Genomic DNA, 18,091 nt, shown 5'->3' with positions numbered 1-18,091 from the left:
AAAGAAACAAATTAATCTTGAGAGTAATCAGAATACAGAAAAACATCATGCAAGAGCAAGAGAAAGATGTTTAGCGATGACTTTACCTTCCTTTCCCATGATGCAATAGGATCTAAGTGGTTGGTTTTACTTAGGGATATTTGTATTTGCTTTTCCTCACTGATGCTTCTGTATGTATGTAGAGGGGAGGGGAATGGGAAACAAGTAGAATAGGATGGGCTTCAGAGAAATGAGGATTTAAGAGGTACATATATTTCTTAAAGTCACCCAAATACCCAAGATAAGTGAGGCTAAGATAAAGAAATTAAGAGTAGGATTAATATAAAAATATATATACCTGAGTCTTTATAGAACTAGAAAAGATCTGATTAGGATGACCCTTTGCATTTAAACCACACAAAAAAAGAAATCATGTATAGAAGACTGACAACATAATCGAATTAAATAAAACAAAACAGAAATTTATGCTAAATGTAATAAAAAAATTTTTAAAGCTGTCTTTTGAAATGACAGAAGACTATTCTAATATTCATGAGGAATAAATTAGAAGACCATAAATTCTGCTCACTTATAAGAAAGGTATACCTGTATTTAGTGAAATACATTATAAGACAAATCAAATTCATAAAAAAATACTGTCAAGGCAATTATTAATCTAACAAAAGTATTCACAAATAGGATTTGTGTATCAAGCTCTCCTATTACACTGATGACACAATTGGATTTATGACATAAGTTTCTTATGAATTTATTATATCAATAATTCCATGATCGATAATTGTTTTACTCAGAAATTTATTAGAAAGCATCCATAAATGGGAAGTTTAAGTAACTGTTGGCCCACATGTCCTATTTTATATACTCAGTAGAAATCTTGATATGAACATTACAAATATTTCACACCTTGCATAAAAGCTACCTCTCAATCCATATGTTGGCTTTTCTTGCACACAAAGCCCACTGCCACTCTTAGAAGCCAAGCCTCATCATCACTGTATGAAGAGGTAGAGAAAAACAATAATATATTTTGGCTGGTAGAAGTTGTCTAAATACCACGAACAGCTGACCGGATGACACAGTAAGCTTTGCACGGAGCTAGAACTCTTTGTTAAAGCAAAGCAAACTGTCTCTTATTTCTCACAGGCAACACTGCTGACACTCTTTCTATAGACATAAACAAACCTTGAAGAGCAAACGACTTAAACATATCCTCTTAATTCCTCTACTCCCTTTTAAAAATACAAAATTGGATTTTAGAAAATCTGGGGTCTTACTCCCCGAAGTCAGAGAAGTTCAGACAACAAACGGTTAAAAGAAGAAGCGGAGCCCTACCGTACCCAGAAATGCCAGAAGGCTCTTCTCCTCTTCGGTGCTACTATCCAACCACTCGGCCACATCACCGGGGGAAAGGAGACTCATTCTCCAGCCAGAAAACTTTTCCATACAGAGCACAATTACTGAATGATGGAGTGGGAAAAGAAAGATACAAAGACTAAATTCTTGGGGGTCCAACACTTAAATTGCTGGCTAGGCGGTAATGATGAAAGAGCAAATGTGATCCTCCCTCCACTCTGAATTCTGTCTCTGTGACATCAATCTAACACAACGGGGGGAGGGGGAAGGAAATAGAGGGTTAAAAGAGGGTGACAGAAGAGAAGGGAAGGGAGATTTGTCCTTCTGTCTCGTAGTGTTAAGCTTTAGCCTGAAAGAGAAGCCAGGATAAAATTGAATAATGATTTGTGTTTGTTTAATGACAGGAGAAAGCAAAGGAAAATAAAGAATAAAGATACTAAAAAAAAAAAAAGAAAGAAAGAAAGAAAGAAAGAAAGAAAGAAAGAAACAGGTTCCTACACTGAAGCAGCTTAGATAACCAGACAGCACAATAGCTAATCAGTTAAGTAAAGCATATCATCAAACAAAAACAAAGGCAAAAGAACAAATTCAGCATTTTGTTTTGTTCCGAGAAGAAAGGTTTTCAAATTTCCTTTCAGTCAACCGGAGAGAACTGCAGCCCCCTAACCCCTTCCTGCCTTAGTTATTTCAACAGCATCTCAGCCTCCTTTGCGAATATTTCCTGCGAGCAAAGGCAGGTTGATAAATCTGTGAATAGGAAGCTCTCATCCCTCCTTTCTTCTCCTCCTCCTCTGTTCCTCCCCCCACCTCGCATGGCGACGGCATTGATCGACAATAATGGAATCTGTAACTGACTGCCAACAGCAACATTAAGGATATTACAAGTCCACTTCATAAGAATTCGAGCCGGTGGTCGGAACTTGGGGGCAACTCTGGGCTTCTAGTCAATAGCTCGGTCTTTCTTAGCAAGAAAGAAAAGGGGGGTGGGGTGGGGAGAGAGCGCGCGGGAAAGGGAGAGAGGGAGAATAGGAAAGAAGGCTGAATTCTGAAAGAAGTCAAGGAAGTGAGCGCGTTGGGTTGAGGGTTCAGAGATCCGCCAACGTAGGGAATGACTGTCCTTCAACTCCTGTCACTTACACTGTCATTGTGAAGGAGTCAGATATAGATGGATTTTTCAACATGATTTACATTACATACTTATATGGTTGGATATAAGATTATTTCACAGGCTTTACGCTGTGATAGGCAGAGAAAAATCAAGCAGTACAGGTATTTTCAGAGACTCATAAATCACTAATATCCCTTTCCCCTGGAGATTGATAAGGTTTCCTATGAGAAAATAACACTCTTAAAAATTAAGAGTTTTTCCCTGCATTAGCAACACATTAGCTCTGTTCCCAATGATCTTTCTTTCTAGTCTAGCAGTCTGCCTTCAGTGAGAGAATTCTCACTGCTTAAGAGTTACCACCTCAATATATCCTGAATCCAGACCCTCCCCACGTTGACTTCATTGTTCTTCATATGGACTCTGGTTAACTCTGACTGTGTTTCCTGGGAACACAGACCTTTGTTTTATATTAACCTTTATAATCCCAGTGGCTATAGGAGTGCCTGGCACTTAGAAAGTGTTCACTTAATATTTACTGAAGTTTTATTGAGCTGTTCTAAAAGTTTTAATAGCTTCAACACTGGCAGGAGGTATCAGGCTAAATTATTTTAGGATCGCTTTTTAAAATTAGTCATTTTAACAGACAGTAACTTAAAAGTAGTTATAGCAATATTATTAATTGAGTGAGAGGACAGAAAATGTACAAAATAAAAAGGTATTATGAATTCATGTTTAAATAAATCCATACTTTACTATTCAAAATAATTACATAAAATTGAAAAGTAGTGACAAATATATATAAAAACATTTTATCAAAATCCACAGTCTATGCTTGCTTAGTATCTAAACATGAATTGATAATCCCTTTGTAAAAACCTTATGACACAACAGTATCTCTCTGGAGCTCCTAGGTTGAAACCACTGGCCTCGAGCATCAAGTTCAAACTTCCTGGTGTGAAGTGGCTCCTGCTTCTTCCCTGATAGCAGCTCCCTGAGACTCTCCTTAGCTCAGCTATACTGTGTTATCTGCCTCATTTCCATGCCTTTGCATGTTCTACAAGGAAGTAATCTACACAATTTGTCTGTTTTGTTCACTGCTGTATCCCCACTGTCTACAGCATTATCTGGCACACAGATGCTCAAAAATTTTGTTGATTGACTGCTGAGGTATCATTCTTTCTACTATGTACACCTGACAGTGTTAAACTGATCCACTGAGACTCAGCTCAAATATTACCTCCCCAGGTTTCCCGACACCTTAACGCAAACTTAAGAGCCTTCTTATCCATACTTTCATTGTTATTCTTCCTATTACTTTATTGAAATTATTTGTTTACACAGTGATTTCTTCCACTACACCTGGTGCATTTTAAAGGCAAAAATTGTGCTCTACTAATCTAAACAAATGTTTTAATGCCTAGCACACAGTGGATGATTAATAAGTGTTTATTAAATGATTAGTGAAAGCAAGACTGTAATTCTATATAGATAAGTACTAAAGAATTCCATATATGCCTTATGTAAGGATCCACACCATTGTCTCCAAATTAAGAGCCAAAAATAAAACCTAGGACATGAAAAAATAAATTTTTTTTTTTTTTTTTTACTAAAGAAAAGGCAATATAGGCAGAAAGATATCATCAAAATAATCCGGTACTAGAACCCTGATTTCTCTAAACAGAGTTAGCAAATGAGGCACCCCTGAGAAAAAGCTCTGGATTGAAATTTTGTCATAAAAGGCATCACACTGTTTTTCTCTGCTTACAACCAGAACATAGCATGAATTTATCCTCCTTATGTAAAACTTTCCTTAAAAAAAAGGCAATAAAACTTACCTGAAGATGTAAACATTCTATAGTAGGCTGTACATTTTGCTAAAATATGAGTCAAGGACACCACAGGACTGTTAGAAATAATGACTGACTATAATCATCTCAATAAATGACCAAATCCCATTCATTTTGGTGGTTATTATGTTCCTCATGTGTAGTAAGTACTTATTATTGAAATTTGTTGATTTTTATTTATTATTTTCCTAAAATACTGAGAAGTATCTGGAAAATGCTTGGTGACTGAGCGTTTCTATTTGAGGGCATTTACATTTCCTCATGTGCATGTGTAATATATGTGTGGGTGCAGAACACTTATTGGGCTGCAATTTGCTTTTTTTAGGCACTTCACTAAGTGCTTTACATACAGTATCTCATTTAAAATTCTTAAAACAACAATCAGGTGGGATAGGTATTATCTTCCTTTTACAGATGAGAAAAACCAAAGACCAGAAAACTTGTCTTAGGTAACAGGTAGTGATGGATATGAAATTTAAATGTCCGAATGTTTGACCAAATTCCCTATTATAGTATTCTGTATCCAAAAGGGCTGATACAGGCAGAGGACAGCAGTTTTTCTGTAGAGGGTCAGCTAGCAAATATTTTAGGCTTTGTGGGCCATATAGTTTCTGTCACAACTATTTTAATTTCAGCAAGGTAGCAAGAAAACAGTCATAGACAATATGTAAATGAATGGGCATGGCTGTATTCCAATACAACCTTATCAAACAAACAAATAAAAAGCTGTGGACCATAGTTTACTGATCCCTGATTAAGGCCCACACTGCCAATTCAGTCAACACTGTTTGAGAACTAAATGTATTTGTGGATCCCAGCCAGGCCTTCATGATTAAGAAATAAACAAGTATTTGCCTGGGTCAAGTAAAGTTTTCTTTTTATTTTAAGGACTATATACTTGTCTTTATTTACTTTTAAGAAACTAAAAAAAAGCTATTTATTTCTTCCCACTTCCTTAGTCTCGTAGTCCTAGAGGAAACTTAAATTTCAGTTGAAAAAAGAGTATAAAAAATGTAGCCCCCCCTCTTCAATTACTTATATTCCTGATTTTTGTTCACTCATGTGACATTAGTGACAGGATGTGCCAAGCACAGTTGTAAGCCCTGGGATGCAGTTGGATAAAAGAGACAAAATCTCTGCCCTTATGGAGTTTACATTCTTGAACGAGAGAAAACAACACATGAGATAAAAAAGTAAAATATATATTGTGTTAGGGTGAGCAGTGCCAAGGATAAGAATAAAGCAAGGAAGAGGTATAGGTAATGTTGGAGAACTTTACAATTTTAGAGGGTAGTGAGGGAAGGCATCTCTGAGCGACTGACTTTTGAGTAAAGGGTTGCTGGGTTTTGGGGACATGGGAAAAAAGAGTTAAAAAGGCCTGGAAGCAGTAATAGTCAGGAGATCACTCCAGGTAAACTGGATTGACTAAGGTGGAAAAAAGGAGATGAGGTCTGTGAAGTAATAGGAAGCGAGATCATGAAAGCTGTAAGGTCTTTGGCTCTTATCCTTAATTAGATAGGAAGACTTTGAGGCAGAAGTGCTTTGTTAGGCTTACTTTTTTTTTTTTTTACACGAGTTTTAGTGAAATATAAATCCCATACCACAAAATTCATCCTTTTAAAGTGGTTTAAAATATATTCACAAAGTTATATGAACATCACTGCAATTTAATTCCAGAACATTTTCTTCACCTCAGAAGGAAACCTAGCATCCGTCAGCACTCACTCTCCCTTCCTTCCAACTGCTAGGTCCATAGCAACTGCTAATCTAAGTTTTATCTTTATGAATTTTCCTGTTCTAGATGTTTCATATACATGAAATCATATAATATGTGGCCTTTTGTACCTGATTTTAGTTTTATCCATGTTGTAACATGTTTCAGTACTTCATTCTTTTTAATGACCAAGTAGTATTCCACTGACAGACATCTGGGCTATTTCCACTTGGCAATATTACAAATATAGGCATACCTCAGATATGTTGTGGCTTTGGCTCCAGATCACTGCAATAAAATGAGTATCCCAATAACGGAAGTCAAATTAGTTTTTTGGTTTCCCATTGCATATAAAAGTTATGTTTACAGTATACTTTCGTCTATTAAGTGTGCAATAGCATTACATCTAAAAAAAACAATGTATATACCTTAATTTAAAAATACTTTATTGCTAAGAGATGCAAAGCATCATCTGAGTTTTCAGTATCTTGTCATATTTCGCTGGTATGGGGTCTTGCCTTGATGTTGACGGCTGCTGACTGATCAGGGTGGTGGTTGTTGAAGGTTGCGGTGGCTATGGCAATTTCTTAAATAAGACAAAGGTGAAACTAACTGCATCAGTAGACTCTTTCATGTCAGTTTCTCTGTAATATGATGTTGTTTGATAGCATTTTACTCACAGAACTTCTTTGGAAATTGGAGTCAATTCTCTCAAATCCTGCCATTGCTCTATCAACAAATTTAGGTAATACTGTAAATCCTTTGTTGTTATTTCAACAATCTTCGCATCATCTTCAGTGGGAGAGTGAGGGCCTTGCTCTGGATAAGGTTTTGGCTTAAGCAAAAGCCATGGCTGGTTTGATCTTCTATACAGACCCCTCAAACTTTCTTCATATTTGCAATAAGGCTATTTTGCTGTCTTATCATTTGTTTGTTCAATGAAGTAGCACTTTTAATTTCCTTCAAGAACTTTTCCTTTGTGTTCACAACTTGGCTAACTTTGGTGCAAGGGGCCTAGCTTTTGGCCTATCTAGGCTTTCAACATGACTTCCTCACTAGGCTTAATAATGTCTAGCTTTTGATTTAAAGGGAGAGGCGTGTGACTCTTCCTTTCACTTGAACACTCAGAGGTCACTGCAGGGCTATTAATTGGCCTAATTTCAATATTGTTGTGTCTCAGGGAGGAGGTCCGGGGAGAAGGTGAGAGGGAAGGAATGGTGGTGGGTTGGTGGTATAGTGAGAACATACAAAATATTTATTAAGTTTCCCATCTTATATGGATATGGTTTGCAGTGCCCCAAAACAATCTATGGTAACATCAAAGATCATTGATTACAGATCAGTAGAACAAACATAATAATAATAATGAAAAAGTTTAAAATATTCCAAGAATTAGCAAAGTGTGACGAGACATGATGTAAGCGAAGGCTATTGGAAAATGACACCAACGTACATGCTTAATGCAGGGATTGCCATAAACCTTCAATTTGTTCAAATATACAGTATCTGCAATTATAACAAAGTGAGGAGCAATAAAACCAGGTATCCCTGTAACGCGGCTATAAACATTCTTGCACAAGTTTTTGTGTGTAATCCTTACACTTTAAGAGGATATCCAAATAAGATGTATTATATAATCTGCTTTTTCTGTACCAAGACTTTTAAAAATGCTACAGCAGAAGAGAGTTATTTTCCAATTTTACAAGCGCCAGTTTTCCCTCTAATTCATCTGGGATTTCTATCCTTCTTGAAAAAGTCAAAACTACAGACTCAGTATCTTTACTCCTGCTCTATTATTCTTGCACATAGGAAAAGATTAATACTAGATACTCAGGAATGAAACAATGGCAGGTAACACATGACAACAGATCTTTTCCGAAATTGATAACTAAAACTAGTGAAGTTGATGGATTTTTTGGGGGGTAATTTTGTATTTTGAAATTGTTTCAAACTTACAAAAATGGAGCAAGAAGAGAACAAGGAACATTTATATACTTTTTATCCAGATTCCTCAGCTTTTTACATTTTGCTACCTTTGCTTAATCATTCTCTGCGTATATTTTTGCATTTTTTCCAAACTATTTGAGAAAGTTGGAGACATTATGCCCTTTCCCAAAAACAGCTTCAGGCTGTATTTTCTAAAACAAAGGACATTTCTTATATAACCCAGAACAATTATCAAAATTAGGAAATTTAACACTGATGTTGGTTGATATTTTAAGGATAAAATGAAATATTCCTCTATGTGAAAATCCACTATATGAATTTTATTTCAGTATCATACCAAGTCCTTTATCTGAAAAACAAATTGTCTTCAAGGAACAAGTACTGATTGCAAGTATAATTCAAAGGAATAGTCCATATTGTATTAAAATAATGCCTATCAAATTTCTGAACAATTACTACTAAACTTATTAGTATTCAATATACTATTGTGATAAAGGATTGAAAGTAAGAATAGCCAGTTTTCAAGAAGGACAATTAAAGGACAAGTAATGTGATCGATTGCATTTTCATCTTGATATTCCTTTGGATATGTCCAACCCTTGGCCTCAAAAAGGCTTGAAGTAGATGCCAAACTATGATTTTTCCTTATACTTTCATGAGTAGAATATTTTAGTGAAATAGAATTAAATCCTATGAAATTTATAGTTTAACACTTTAAATAGTACTCCAAATATATATATATATAAACAAACCATTTACATATAAATTATATATCAATAAATGCACTCACACATTGTTTTCATTTGCCATGTTACCTTACCTTACATAATTACAGGTGAAGAAACTAATAAAGTTAAGGTGAATTTTCTCTCATTCAGATTTAGGAAGCAACACTTCTGATATGTGAAGCCACTGAATAAGAAGGTTATTATTATTAGAGGTATTCCTATTATATGACTATTTAAAACATAGGACAGAAGGTACTTTGATGTCCTCTACTGAAAAGGGGTATCAAAATGTAAAGTAAAAAAAAAAGAAGGTAAGGTAGTAACACTATTATAGAACAGATGCTCAAAAGTAATGTGTCAATCAACGACTAATGGCAATTCTGTTTAGGGACATTAATGACTATCTAGAATTAAAGATAATCAGATTCCTTAAACACTGAAGCTATTCTTTCAAGGAAAAAAATGTAAATAAATTGACAACTGTAGTTAATAAACAGGTAATTCCTTCTCAAAAAGATCCAGAAAGTGGCTAATGTATATTCTTTTTTTAAAAGATTTTATTTATTTATCTGAGAGAGAGAGAGAGAGACAGCACGTACACGCACGCAAGCACAAGCAGGGGTGGGGGGGGGAGCCCAAAATGGGGTTCGATCCCAGGACCCTGGGATCATGACCTGAGCCAAAGCATCAGCTAACCTACTGAGCCACCCAGGTGCCCCAATGTATAATCATTCTTGAAAGAATTATTCTTCCTAAAATACAGTTAAACTTTACAACTAATTTGACTCAAAGTGTATGCAAATCTTGGAGTCTCTTATTTAATAGCACCGAACACAATATCCAGCAACTGTAGCTACTGAATATTTATTGAGTGAGTAGGTAGACAGATTCACACACCTATGCAGGTAAGATTACAACTACGACGTAAGTACACGGAAAGCCATTAGGGTAATATCGCCTCTAATCTGTCCCCACAACCAGCAATAATTTGAACATTTGAAAAATAAAAGATCAAATGTATTGTGCACTGACAATGTACAAGGTAATACATGAAGTGCTTTACGTATTTAATCCTGTTTACTACGTAGAACAAGCCTGCAAGGTAGTAGTAGCATTTTCCCTATTTTACACCTGGGAAAACTAAGGTTTAGAGAAGCAACACAGTCACACAGCCAGTAAGGGTTTCGGGGTGGGGTGTTAGGACTTAGATATTTCTCTTTCAGAGCTGATATTCTTAACCACATTTATATTCGTGTTTCTTTCTATAAAATTTTTAGATATTTTGAAAGAGATTTGAAGAGTGAAGGTGCACAGTCATTAAGTGGAAAGTAAAACTGTTTTATTTGCTCGATGATCTAAGATACTGCAACAAGGTTAAACAAATTTTGTAGAAATCCAAAGATCCCTACAAAATCAGAAGGCCAGACCTGCACAATCTTTAATGTGAACTTATGAAAAGATCAGCTTGAATGTTTCATTCCTTTCCACCAATAAATGATTCTGATAGCCTGATTATTTTTTTTATAAATATCTCTTAGCAAAAGGATTTCACTGAACATTAGTGCAATGCTTGGCACACAGTAAGTGCTCATTATTTGTTAAATGAATGAATAAATGAAAATATTTTCTCATGCCTGCTCAGGATATTTGACATAGTTTGACCCGATGGTCATTTTAATGAGGGTGTTTGATGCTGTGCTTGACAAATTTACTATTGCTAATTTTACAATGGAAACTGTGTCAATTTTTATCTATCATTTTAAGTAATGTCTTTAAAATTAGAGATTGCAACACATTTGGAGGAGAAAATAAGTTGGTTTTAAGAGAAAACTGAACTTTGGACATGCAGTGCCTGACCAAAGTTAATGAGTACTAATAATATGGAGAATGTATATGGTATCACAGAAATGTTTTTGGCAACACAAAAGAAAAAAATCAAGTGGTTTCACACCTATCTTTTACATTAAAAACCATAACTATCAAAAACTTTCAATATATTTATTTTTACCGAGGTTGTTAAAACACTATATATAATAAATGTGCCCAGAAAACATCTCTGACTGAAAACACAAACACTACCATTAACTCTTTAATTTCTTTTTGGTATTTAAAAAAATATATATATATAAGAGAGAGAGAGACAGAGAGTGCAGGGGGAGGGGCAGAGGGTGAGAGAATCCTAATGAGGGGCTGATCCCAAGAACCTGAGAGATCACAACCTGAGCGGAAATCAAGAGTTGGCTGTCCAAGACTGAGCCACCCAGGCCCCCTGGTTAGTATTTGAATATATTGCAAATTGAGCTTTAGCATAAGAATAAATTGGAACAAAACAGTTGAATCAATAGATAAATAAAACATGCTCCAATTGATCTTAAATGAGTTTGAATGACAGAAGTTCTGTAATATTATCTACCTGGGAATTTTATTCACACAAAAATGGAACACAAAAGATATGTGGAATATAAAGATGAATCAGAAAAAGACTTATTCTCAAGAAACTTGTGGTCTATACTGCTCCGATGGTTTACCTTTATCAATAAAAATGGCTAGTATATGTACTAGTATACGTACACTTATTTATAAGTTATGTGCATGGGTTCCAGCTATGTAGTAAATACTGGTGAAGTGTAGTTTTTCTTATGTTTGGATATAAAAGTAAAGGAATAAAAGCTCTTACATTTTCTTCTCACCCATAATGCCTTCTGCATTATGCTGGGATGCACCCAGAGAGAGCAAATACAGTTTTTAAGTGGCCTTAGAAGATATCCTGGAATGATGACCACATTCTTCCTTCAAAACTGAAGTACGGCCTTAGAATCCTTCTAAACCACAGCACTCTGTCAGTTACTATTGAGCTATCAGAGTCAGCATACAAATTGAAACAGATTTGCCATCTTTAGTCCATATCAATTTAACATTTAACAGAAGCAAGATAGGCAGCCCACTGTTTAATTCACATTTACAGAAGCATTTAAGTATACTGGACTTATTTTCTGGATACCTATTTATTGACAAAGTCATTTAAAAATGCTATATTTACTGAGGGATGCCCTCAGCCCTATCAACTATTGTCAGATTTGAATACCTATCCAGATTTAAGGAGACAAAGTATCCTTAAGGTCTTTCTCATTTAAACTAAGCTGATCCCTAGTCAAGAGTACATTAAAAGAAAAAAGTATAGGTACAATCTCTAAAGGTAATGGAATACTCCATTATTTGAAGCAATTTTTTTTTAAAGATTTTATTTATTTATTTGACAGAGATAGAGACAGCCAGCGAGAGAGGGAACACAAGCAGGGGGAGTGGGAGAGGAAGAAGCAGGCTCACAGCAGAGGAGCCTGACGTGGGGCTCGATCCCATAACGCCGGGATCACGCCCTGAGCCGAAGGCAGACGCTTAACCTCTGTGCCACCCAGGCGCCCCTATTTGAAGCAATTTTATGTTAGAATTGTCTGGACAATCTACTCACTACAGTAGATTTGTGTGCAGACTGACATGATTCTTCCCCTCCCTTTCTTCCAAAAACAATGTTGGGCAAGATAGTTCTTATTGCCCCCCAATTTTAAATAAACGCCAAGTAGAGTAAGGAAAGTGGAAAACAATTGGAGTCAGATCCCCCCTCAGGGCTTACAGGAGAAGTGCTTTCTGCTAGCTCAAGTTCTCAGTCTTTATAAGCAGGGGAAGGACGATTCAAAGATTACCTTCCAAAAAGTCAGTGCTATTCTAGAAAGGGGTGCTTTTCCTACCTATCCTTACCCCACAACCTAATAAAGAAGCACCAAAGAAGACCGGGGTTGTCTGACGAGTAATTCATTCCAGGTTAGAAAGCCTAGGCAGTGCATTAACTGGAGAAAGGCAAGGGAGAAGAGGAGGAGAATGATAGGTGAACTGTGTCTCCCCAAAATTCATATGCTGAACTCCTCATCCCCAGGACCTTAGAATGTGACATTATTTGGACATAGGGCATTGCAGTTGGGATTGGTTAAGAAGTCACTGGAGTGAATCAGAATAAAGTATTACTATTGTCCTTATACAATCAAGAAGTCTGGACACAGAAGCACTCATCGGGGAGAATATTGTGTGGAGATGGAAGGCAGAGATCAGGGTGATGCTTCAACAGGCCAAAGAATGTCAAAGACGGCCAGCAAATCACTGGAAGCTATGCCTGAGGCCTGGAACAGATTCTCTCTCACAGCCCTCAGAAGGAAGCAACACTGCAGATACCCTGATCTTGGATGTCCAGTCTCCAGAATTGTGAGACATTAAATTTCTGTTGTTTAAGCCACCTAGTTTAGAACTTTGTACAGCAGCCAGAGTAAAATAATACCCTGACCAAGATACGGGAGAGGAGCAGCCTAGAGCCTTGTGATCGTATGTCCAACTAAGTAAGAACCTGTGTCCCTTCTCTCCAGTCCCCTTTCCCAGCTCCAACACCAGATGAACTAGAATCAGAAAAGGAAAGGAGGAGGTGGAAGGAGTGAAAAATTCAGCTGGGCATCTCCCACTCCAAGTGGGGTAGTAGCGGGAAAGTTAATTCGGATACGAGATAGAATTTAAATTGAAGTAGACTCAATGGACTGTTTCATTACTGAAAGTAACCAAAAATAACCATTGGCTCCCCATGGTATTATTAGAGAGCAGCTTTCTAGCAGTGATAGCACAGTTGGGGGCAAGGACTTGGGAAAACAAAACCACCCTGCTTCCCCTCCTCTTGGCTTACACTCAAAGCAGATTCAGGGGTTGTAGGGCCTGAAGCTTGTTCAATTTGTGCGGCTATGTTTAAGAAAAGTAACATCAAATTACAAATACAAATCTCTATTTTCCTGTTTTCTCTCCTTCATGAAGGTCCCATATGCTGATAAGATCTGGAGGCCTGGAGCAGCAGAGGTTGCCATAAGACAGAGAGAAGTTACTTCGACAGTAAGGCAGTCAAAGGCTCGTCAAACTGCCATTTATAACAGTCATTCACAGTTCACCTACAGACACCATCACTTGGCTACGACACAGAACCTATGGTGATAAGTCATTGTCTTGTGGTCCTTAAATGCACCCTCAGGTTTTAGCAGTGGTGCATGTAGTCAGCATGAAGAGAGACCCCTGGGTTTTTCTGCAGATACTAAAACTTTAAATTTTGGGAAATTCATTTGTGCTGTTTTGTAAAATACAATTGGATGTGCAGAGTAAAAGGGTAAGCATAAGGTCAGTAGGCCAGATAATAAAACACTTAGATATTCTAAGGGTTTTAGAGGATACTAGAAAGGATAATGTTTACATTATCGATGACCTGCTGGATTTAAATTTCTTGGCTTTACATCTGTGACTTGGAGGAACTGAATAAATACCTTAATACAATATTATTATGATAGAGTAAAAGATAAAAACCCAATGATCATACAAGAGATGATGAAAAGGCAAATGATAATGTCCAGTACCCCTTCTGATAAGTAATCTTAGAACATTTTAAATAGATGGAAAGTTTCTTAACTTAATAAGGGATCTGGACCAGAAACCAAGAGCAATATTACATACAAATTTAAGACATTAAAAATACTTTTAGTAATGGCAGAAGCAACATAAAGATAAACATTATCACTGATTTTTCAACAGGATGCGAGTTCACCAGGGTTTGTTATATGTTACTGGTAAGAGGTTCTAGTCAATGTGGTTAGACAAGGCAAACAATATTTAGGTATCTGATACAAGGATATCTGAAAGAAGGGATGTAGATATCTGAAAGAAAAAAAATGATAAATATTTGCATAAAATAAGATATATTCCTAAATGAGGACGGCAGCAGGGGACAAGAGAATCAATTGAAAAACAACAGAAGGATTTCATAACATAATTAAAATAAAGAAAAACATACAGAATTAAGAGTTTCCTTATATACTATTGATTACCAATTAGAAAAATTAATGAGGAAAAAGATCAATTAAAAAAACAAAACTATAAACTATAAGCTTAATAAAAATTTAAGACAAATGCAGAAAAAAAATATGAAACTATATATGACAGGGTGCTATGAGATCCATGGGGGAAAAGAAGGATTGTTCAATAAATACAGCAAGAAAAGGTTATCAACATATAAAAAAGTGTAAAAGTATAAAAAATCAACTCGTGGTAGATTGAGGACTTCAATATCAAGAAGAAAAATTTTAAACTCCTAATAAAAAATATCTTGAGATCTTGGGGTAGGAAATAATTTTGTAAATAAAAAAGAAATATTAACTATAAAATATTGATAGGTTTATCTATATAAAATTTAAACTTCCTTTCATCCAATGACCTCTAAAAAGGAGTGAAAGACTGTTACAAATTGAGAATATAGGGGTGCCTGGCTGGCTCAGCTGGAAAAGGATATGACACTTCATCTCAGGGTCATGAGTTTAAGCCCCACAGAGTGTAGAGATTATTAAAAAATAATAAACTTAAAAAAAATTGAGAATATATTCATAATACAACTGTTAAAGGATTAATATCAAGAACATGTGAAGAATGTACTGGGAAGAAAACTAAAAATCATAAAGCCTATAATTTTGGCCAAGATCATTCATTAATTGGAGACCTTGCATTGATTAAATCATTTGGCACCTATGCTTTATGGTTCTCTTTTATAACAGGAAAATTTTTAAATAAACATTTATGATGCAAAAAAGAACATATAAAGAACTCCTATATATTAATAGAAACAGCAAAACAATAAAAAATGAGCAAGAGATAAAAATAATTTCACAAAAGCATGAACACATACAGCTATAGACTTATGAAAAATGTTTAGTATCATTGGTAATCAAATTATGCACATCAACTGTGTTAATTACATGACAAAAATTTAAAATTCTGACAATACCAAATATTGGGCAGAATGTGGATTCTTCAAGGTTTCATATAAATTGTTGGTAGGAAAACAGTTTGGCATCATTTGCTAAAGTTGACCATTTAGGACCCCCTAAGACCTAGAAATTCCACTCCTAGAAATATAGTAAAGAGGAACTCCTGCAAATGGATAAAAGAAAATACGTAGAAGAATGTTCACAGTGGCACTGATACTAATAGTCAAATTCTGTTAACAAACCAAATACCATTCAGTGATAGACTGAACCCCAATATCAAACTCAACCTAACCTCTAAATTCTTTTAGTATATTCAATGTAAAAATCATATAGTACTCAAATGAACTATAGCAACAACATGGAAAGATATTAGTAATACAATATTTAAGTGAAAAAGTAAGTCCCAAAAGAATATATATACATATAATATTTGCCCCTCACATAAAGTTAAAAACAACTAAAACTTAGAAACATAAATGAAAGGTAATCCTCCCCAAATAATCTACATGCTCACCGTAATTACAGTTGAAATGCCAACACACATTTTTCTTTTTTTGGCTAGGAGAGGGGAGACAACTTGATTCTATAGTTCACATGGAAAAATAAATGCAGAGTTAAAAAACCAAACACGTTTTTTTGTTTGTTTGTTTGTTTTAAAAGATTTTATTTATTTATTTGACAGAGATAGAGACAGCCAGCAAGAGAGGGAACACAAGCAGGGGGAGTGGGAGAGGAAGAAGCAGGCTCATAGTGGAGGAGCCTGATGTGGGGCTCGATCCCATAACGCTGGGATCACGCCCTGAGCCGAAGGCAGACGCTTAACCGCTGTGCCACCCAGGCGCCCCCAAACACATTTTGAAAGGAAGAACTAATTAAAAGGAATTTGCTATATCAGTAAGAGAAACATACTAAAATCTGTAGTCATTAAAACATCACTGATGCTGATGTAGGAATAGAACAATAGATCTGTGGAACAGAAAAATACTCCAGGAAAGACATGTAGACATTTAGCTGGTAATAAAGAATACCTTTCAAATCAGTGTGGAAAGAATAGACTATTCAGTATAAGGTGTTGAGACAACTGACTATACAGTTGAAAAAAATCTTGTTTCACAAAACCAAAAATAAATTCCAGATAAAGAACCTAATCTTAAACTGAGAAAGGCCTTTCTAAGCAACTCACAAAAGCCAGAAATTACAATGGAAAAGAGAAACAGACTGAAAATCATAAAAATTAAAAGCTTCAAAGAGCCAAAAAAAAAAAAAAAAAGACATCCTGAACAAATTTGTAAGGCTATTTTACAGTGTCTATCAAAATATGAAATGCAAACTACCTTTGATTCTGTTTCTAAGAACCAATCCTACAGAAATATCAGCACAAGGAACACAGACATACGTACAAAGATGTTTAACACAAAGTTGGTAATGGCAAAAACTAAAAACACTAAGTGTTCACAAGGAAGGAAACAGATAAATCTACAATGAAATAACACGCAGCCTTGAAAAATCTACAGGTATAGCTGTAATGAAATGATGTCTTCAATATATTCTTTTCATTTATAATATAATGTCGTACAGAAAAGAGCATACAACTATGGAGTTTAATGAATTATAATACCACTAAAGCAAGAATTAGAACATTGCCAGTAACTCATAATACCCTATTATCCCAAATATCCTATCCTGATTCCAATCCAATTCCTTCCACCTTCCAGATAACGACAATCCTAACATTCTTTGCTTCTATTTACAGTTTTAAAACCCAAATGTGTACCCGTCAATACATAGCTTTGTTTTCTCTTGAATTTTATGTAAATGGTATAAAAAACAACATGTGTATTTTTGCATTTGGTTTTACTCAAGATTATATTTTTAAGATTTGTTAATGTCACTACAGTTTCTTCATTTTCATTGCTGTATTCTATTGCATGACTATCTCACCTTTTTAATTAACTGTTGATTTTCTCTATTGCATGTTTGGTTTAATTCCTATTCTTATCCTTCTTTCCTACCTTCTATCTGATTTACTATGGTGCTAGTTTTCTAACTTCAAGTTCTACTCTAGCTAAATCATACAAGTTTTGATATGTAATATTTTTATCATCATTCAGTTGAAAATATTTTCTAACTTCCATTACGATTTCTTTGTTGATCTTTGTGTTATTTAGAAGCATCTTTTTGATGCTTTTAAGAAGATAGATTAAAAATATATTTATTTATCCCACTTAGTTGCTCTCAGTAGATTATTCAGAAACCCTTGCCCACCCTTACCAAAACAAACAGCCTACAGCATATTCTGAAGCGAAAAATGAAAGTTGAGCTACAGCATGTATTGTTTGATTCTGCTGAAAACAAAACCCAGAAAAAATATCTATACTCTTGTGATATTCTCTCTCTCACACACACACACACACAGAATCTGGAAGGATAAATATTAATTGTTAATTGTAGTTACACATGCAGAAAATAACAGAATTCCTGGAGTGTAAGAAGGAAGAGCTTTTACACCTGGGCTTGGTTTAAATTTTTTTTACAAGCAACAGCTATTATTATTATTTTTT

General features: G+C 35.3%; 1 protein-coding gene across 7 annotated transcripts in view; it reads right to left on the bottom strand.

Moving 5' to 3' along the window:
- RASAL2 (RAS protein activator like 2) overlaps window positions 1-18,091 on the bottom strand; it is a 365,023-nt gene that overhangs the window by 107,034 nt on the left and 239,898 nt on the right. The window contains exons 1-2 of one of the 7 annotated variants that reach the window (XM_034666771.1): window positions 2,236-2,263; window positions 1,338-1,457 (exon numbers count right to left, since the gene is read on the bottom strand). The exons of 5 other annotated variants lie outside the window; for them this stretch is intronic. In XM_034666771.1, coding sequence (XP_034522662.1) covers window positions 1,338-1,457; window positions 2,236-2,248 — 133 coding nt within the window. In that variant the 5' untranslated portion in view covers window positions 2,249-2,263. Of the gene's footprint in view, window positions 1-1,337; window positions 1,458-2,160; window positions 2,183-2,235; window positions 2,264-18,091 lie in introns of those variants that run through there. One more of the 7 variants, XM_034666770.1, reaches the window with a different exon arrangement.

This window comes from Ailuropoda melanoleuca, chromosome 8, assembly GCF_002007445.2.
Source record: "Ailuropoda melanoleuca isolate Jingjing chromosome 8, ASM200744v2, whole genome shotgun sequence".
Lineage (NCBI taxonomy): Eukaryota > Metazoa > Chordata > Mammalia > Carnivora > Ursidae > Ailuropoda > Ailuropoda melanoleuca.
The sequence above is the reverse complement of the archived record's forward strand: the minus strand, read 5'-3'. Positions and strand labels throughout refer to the sequence as shown.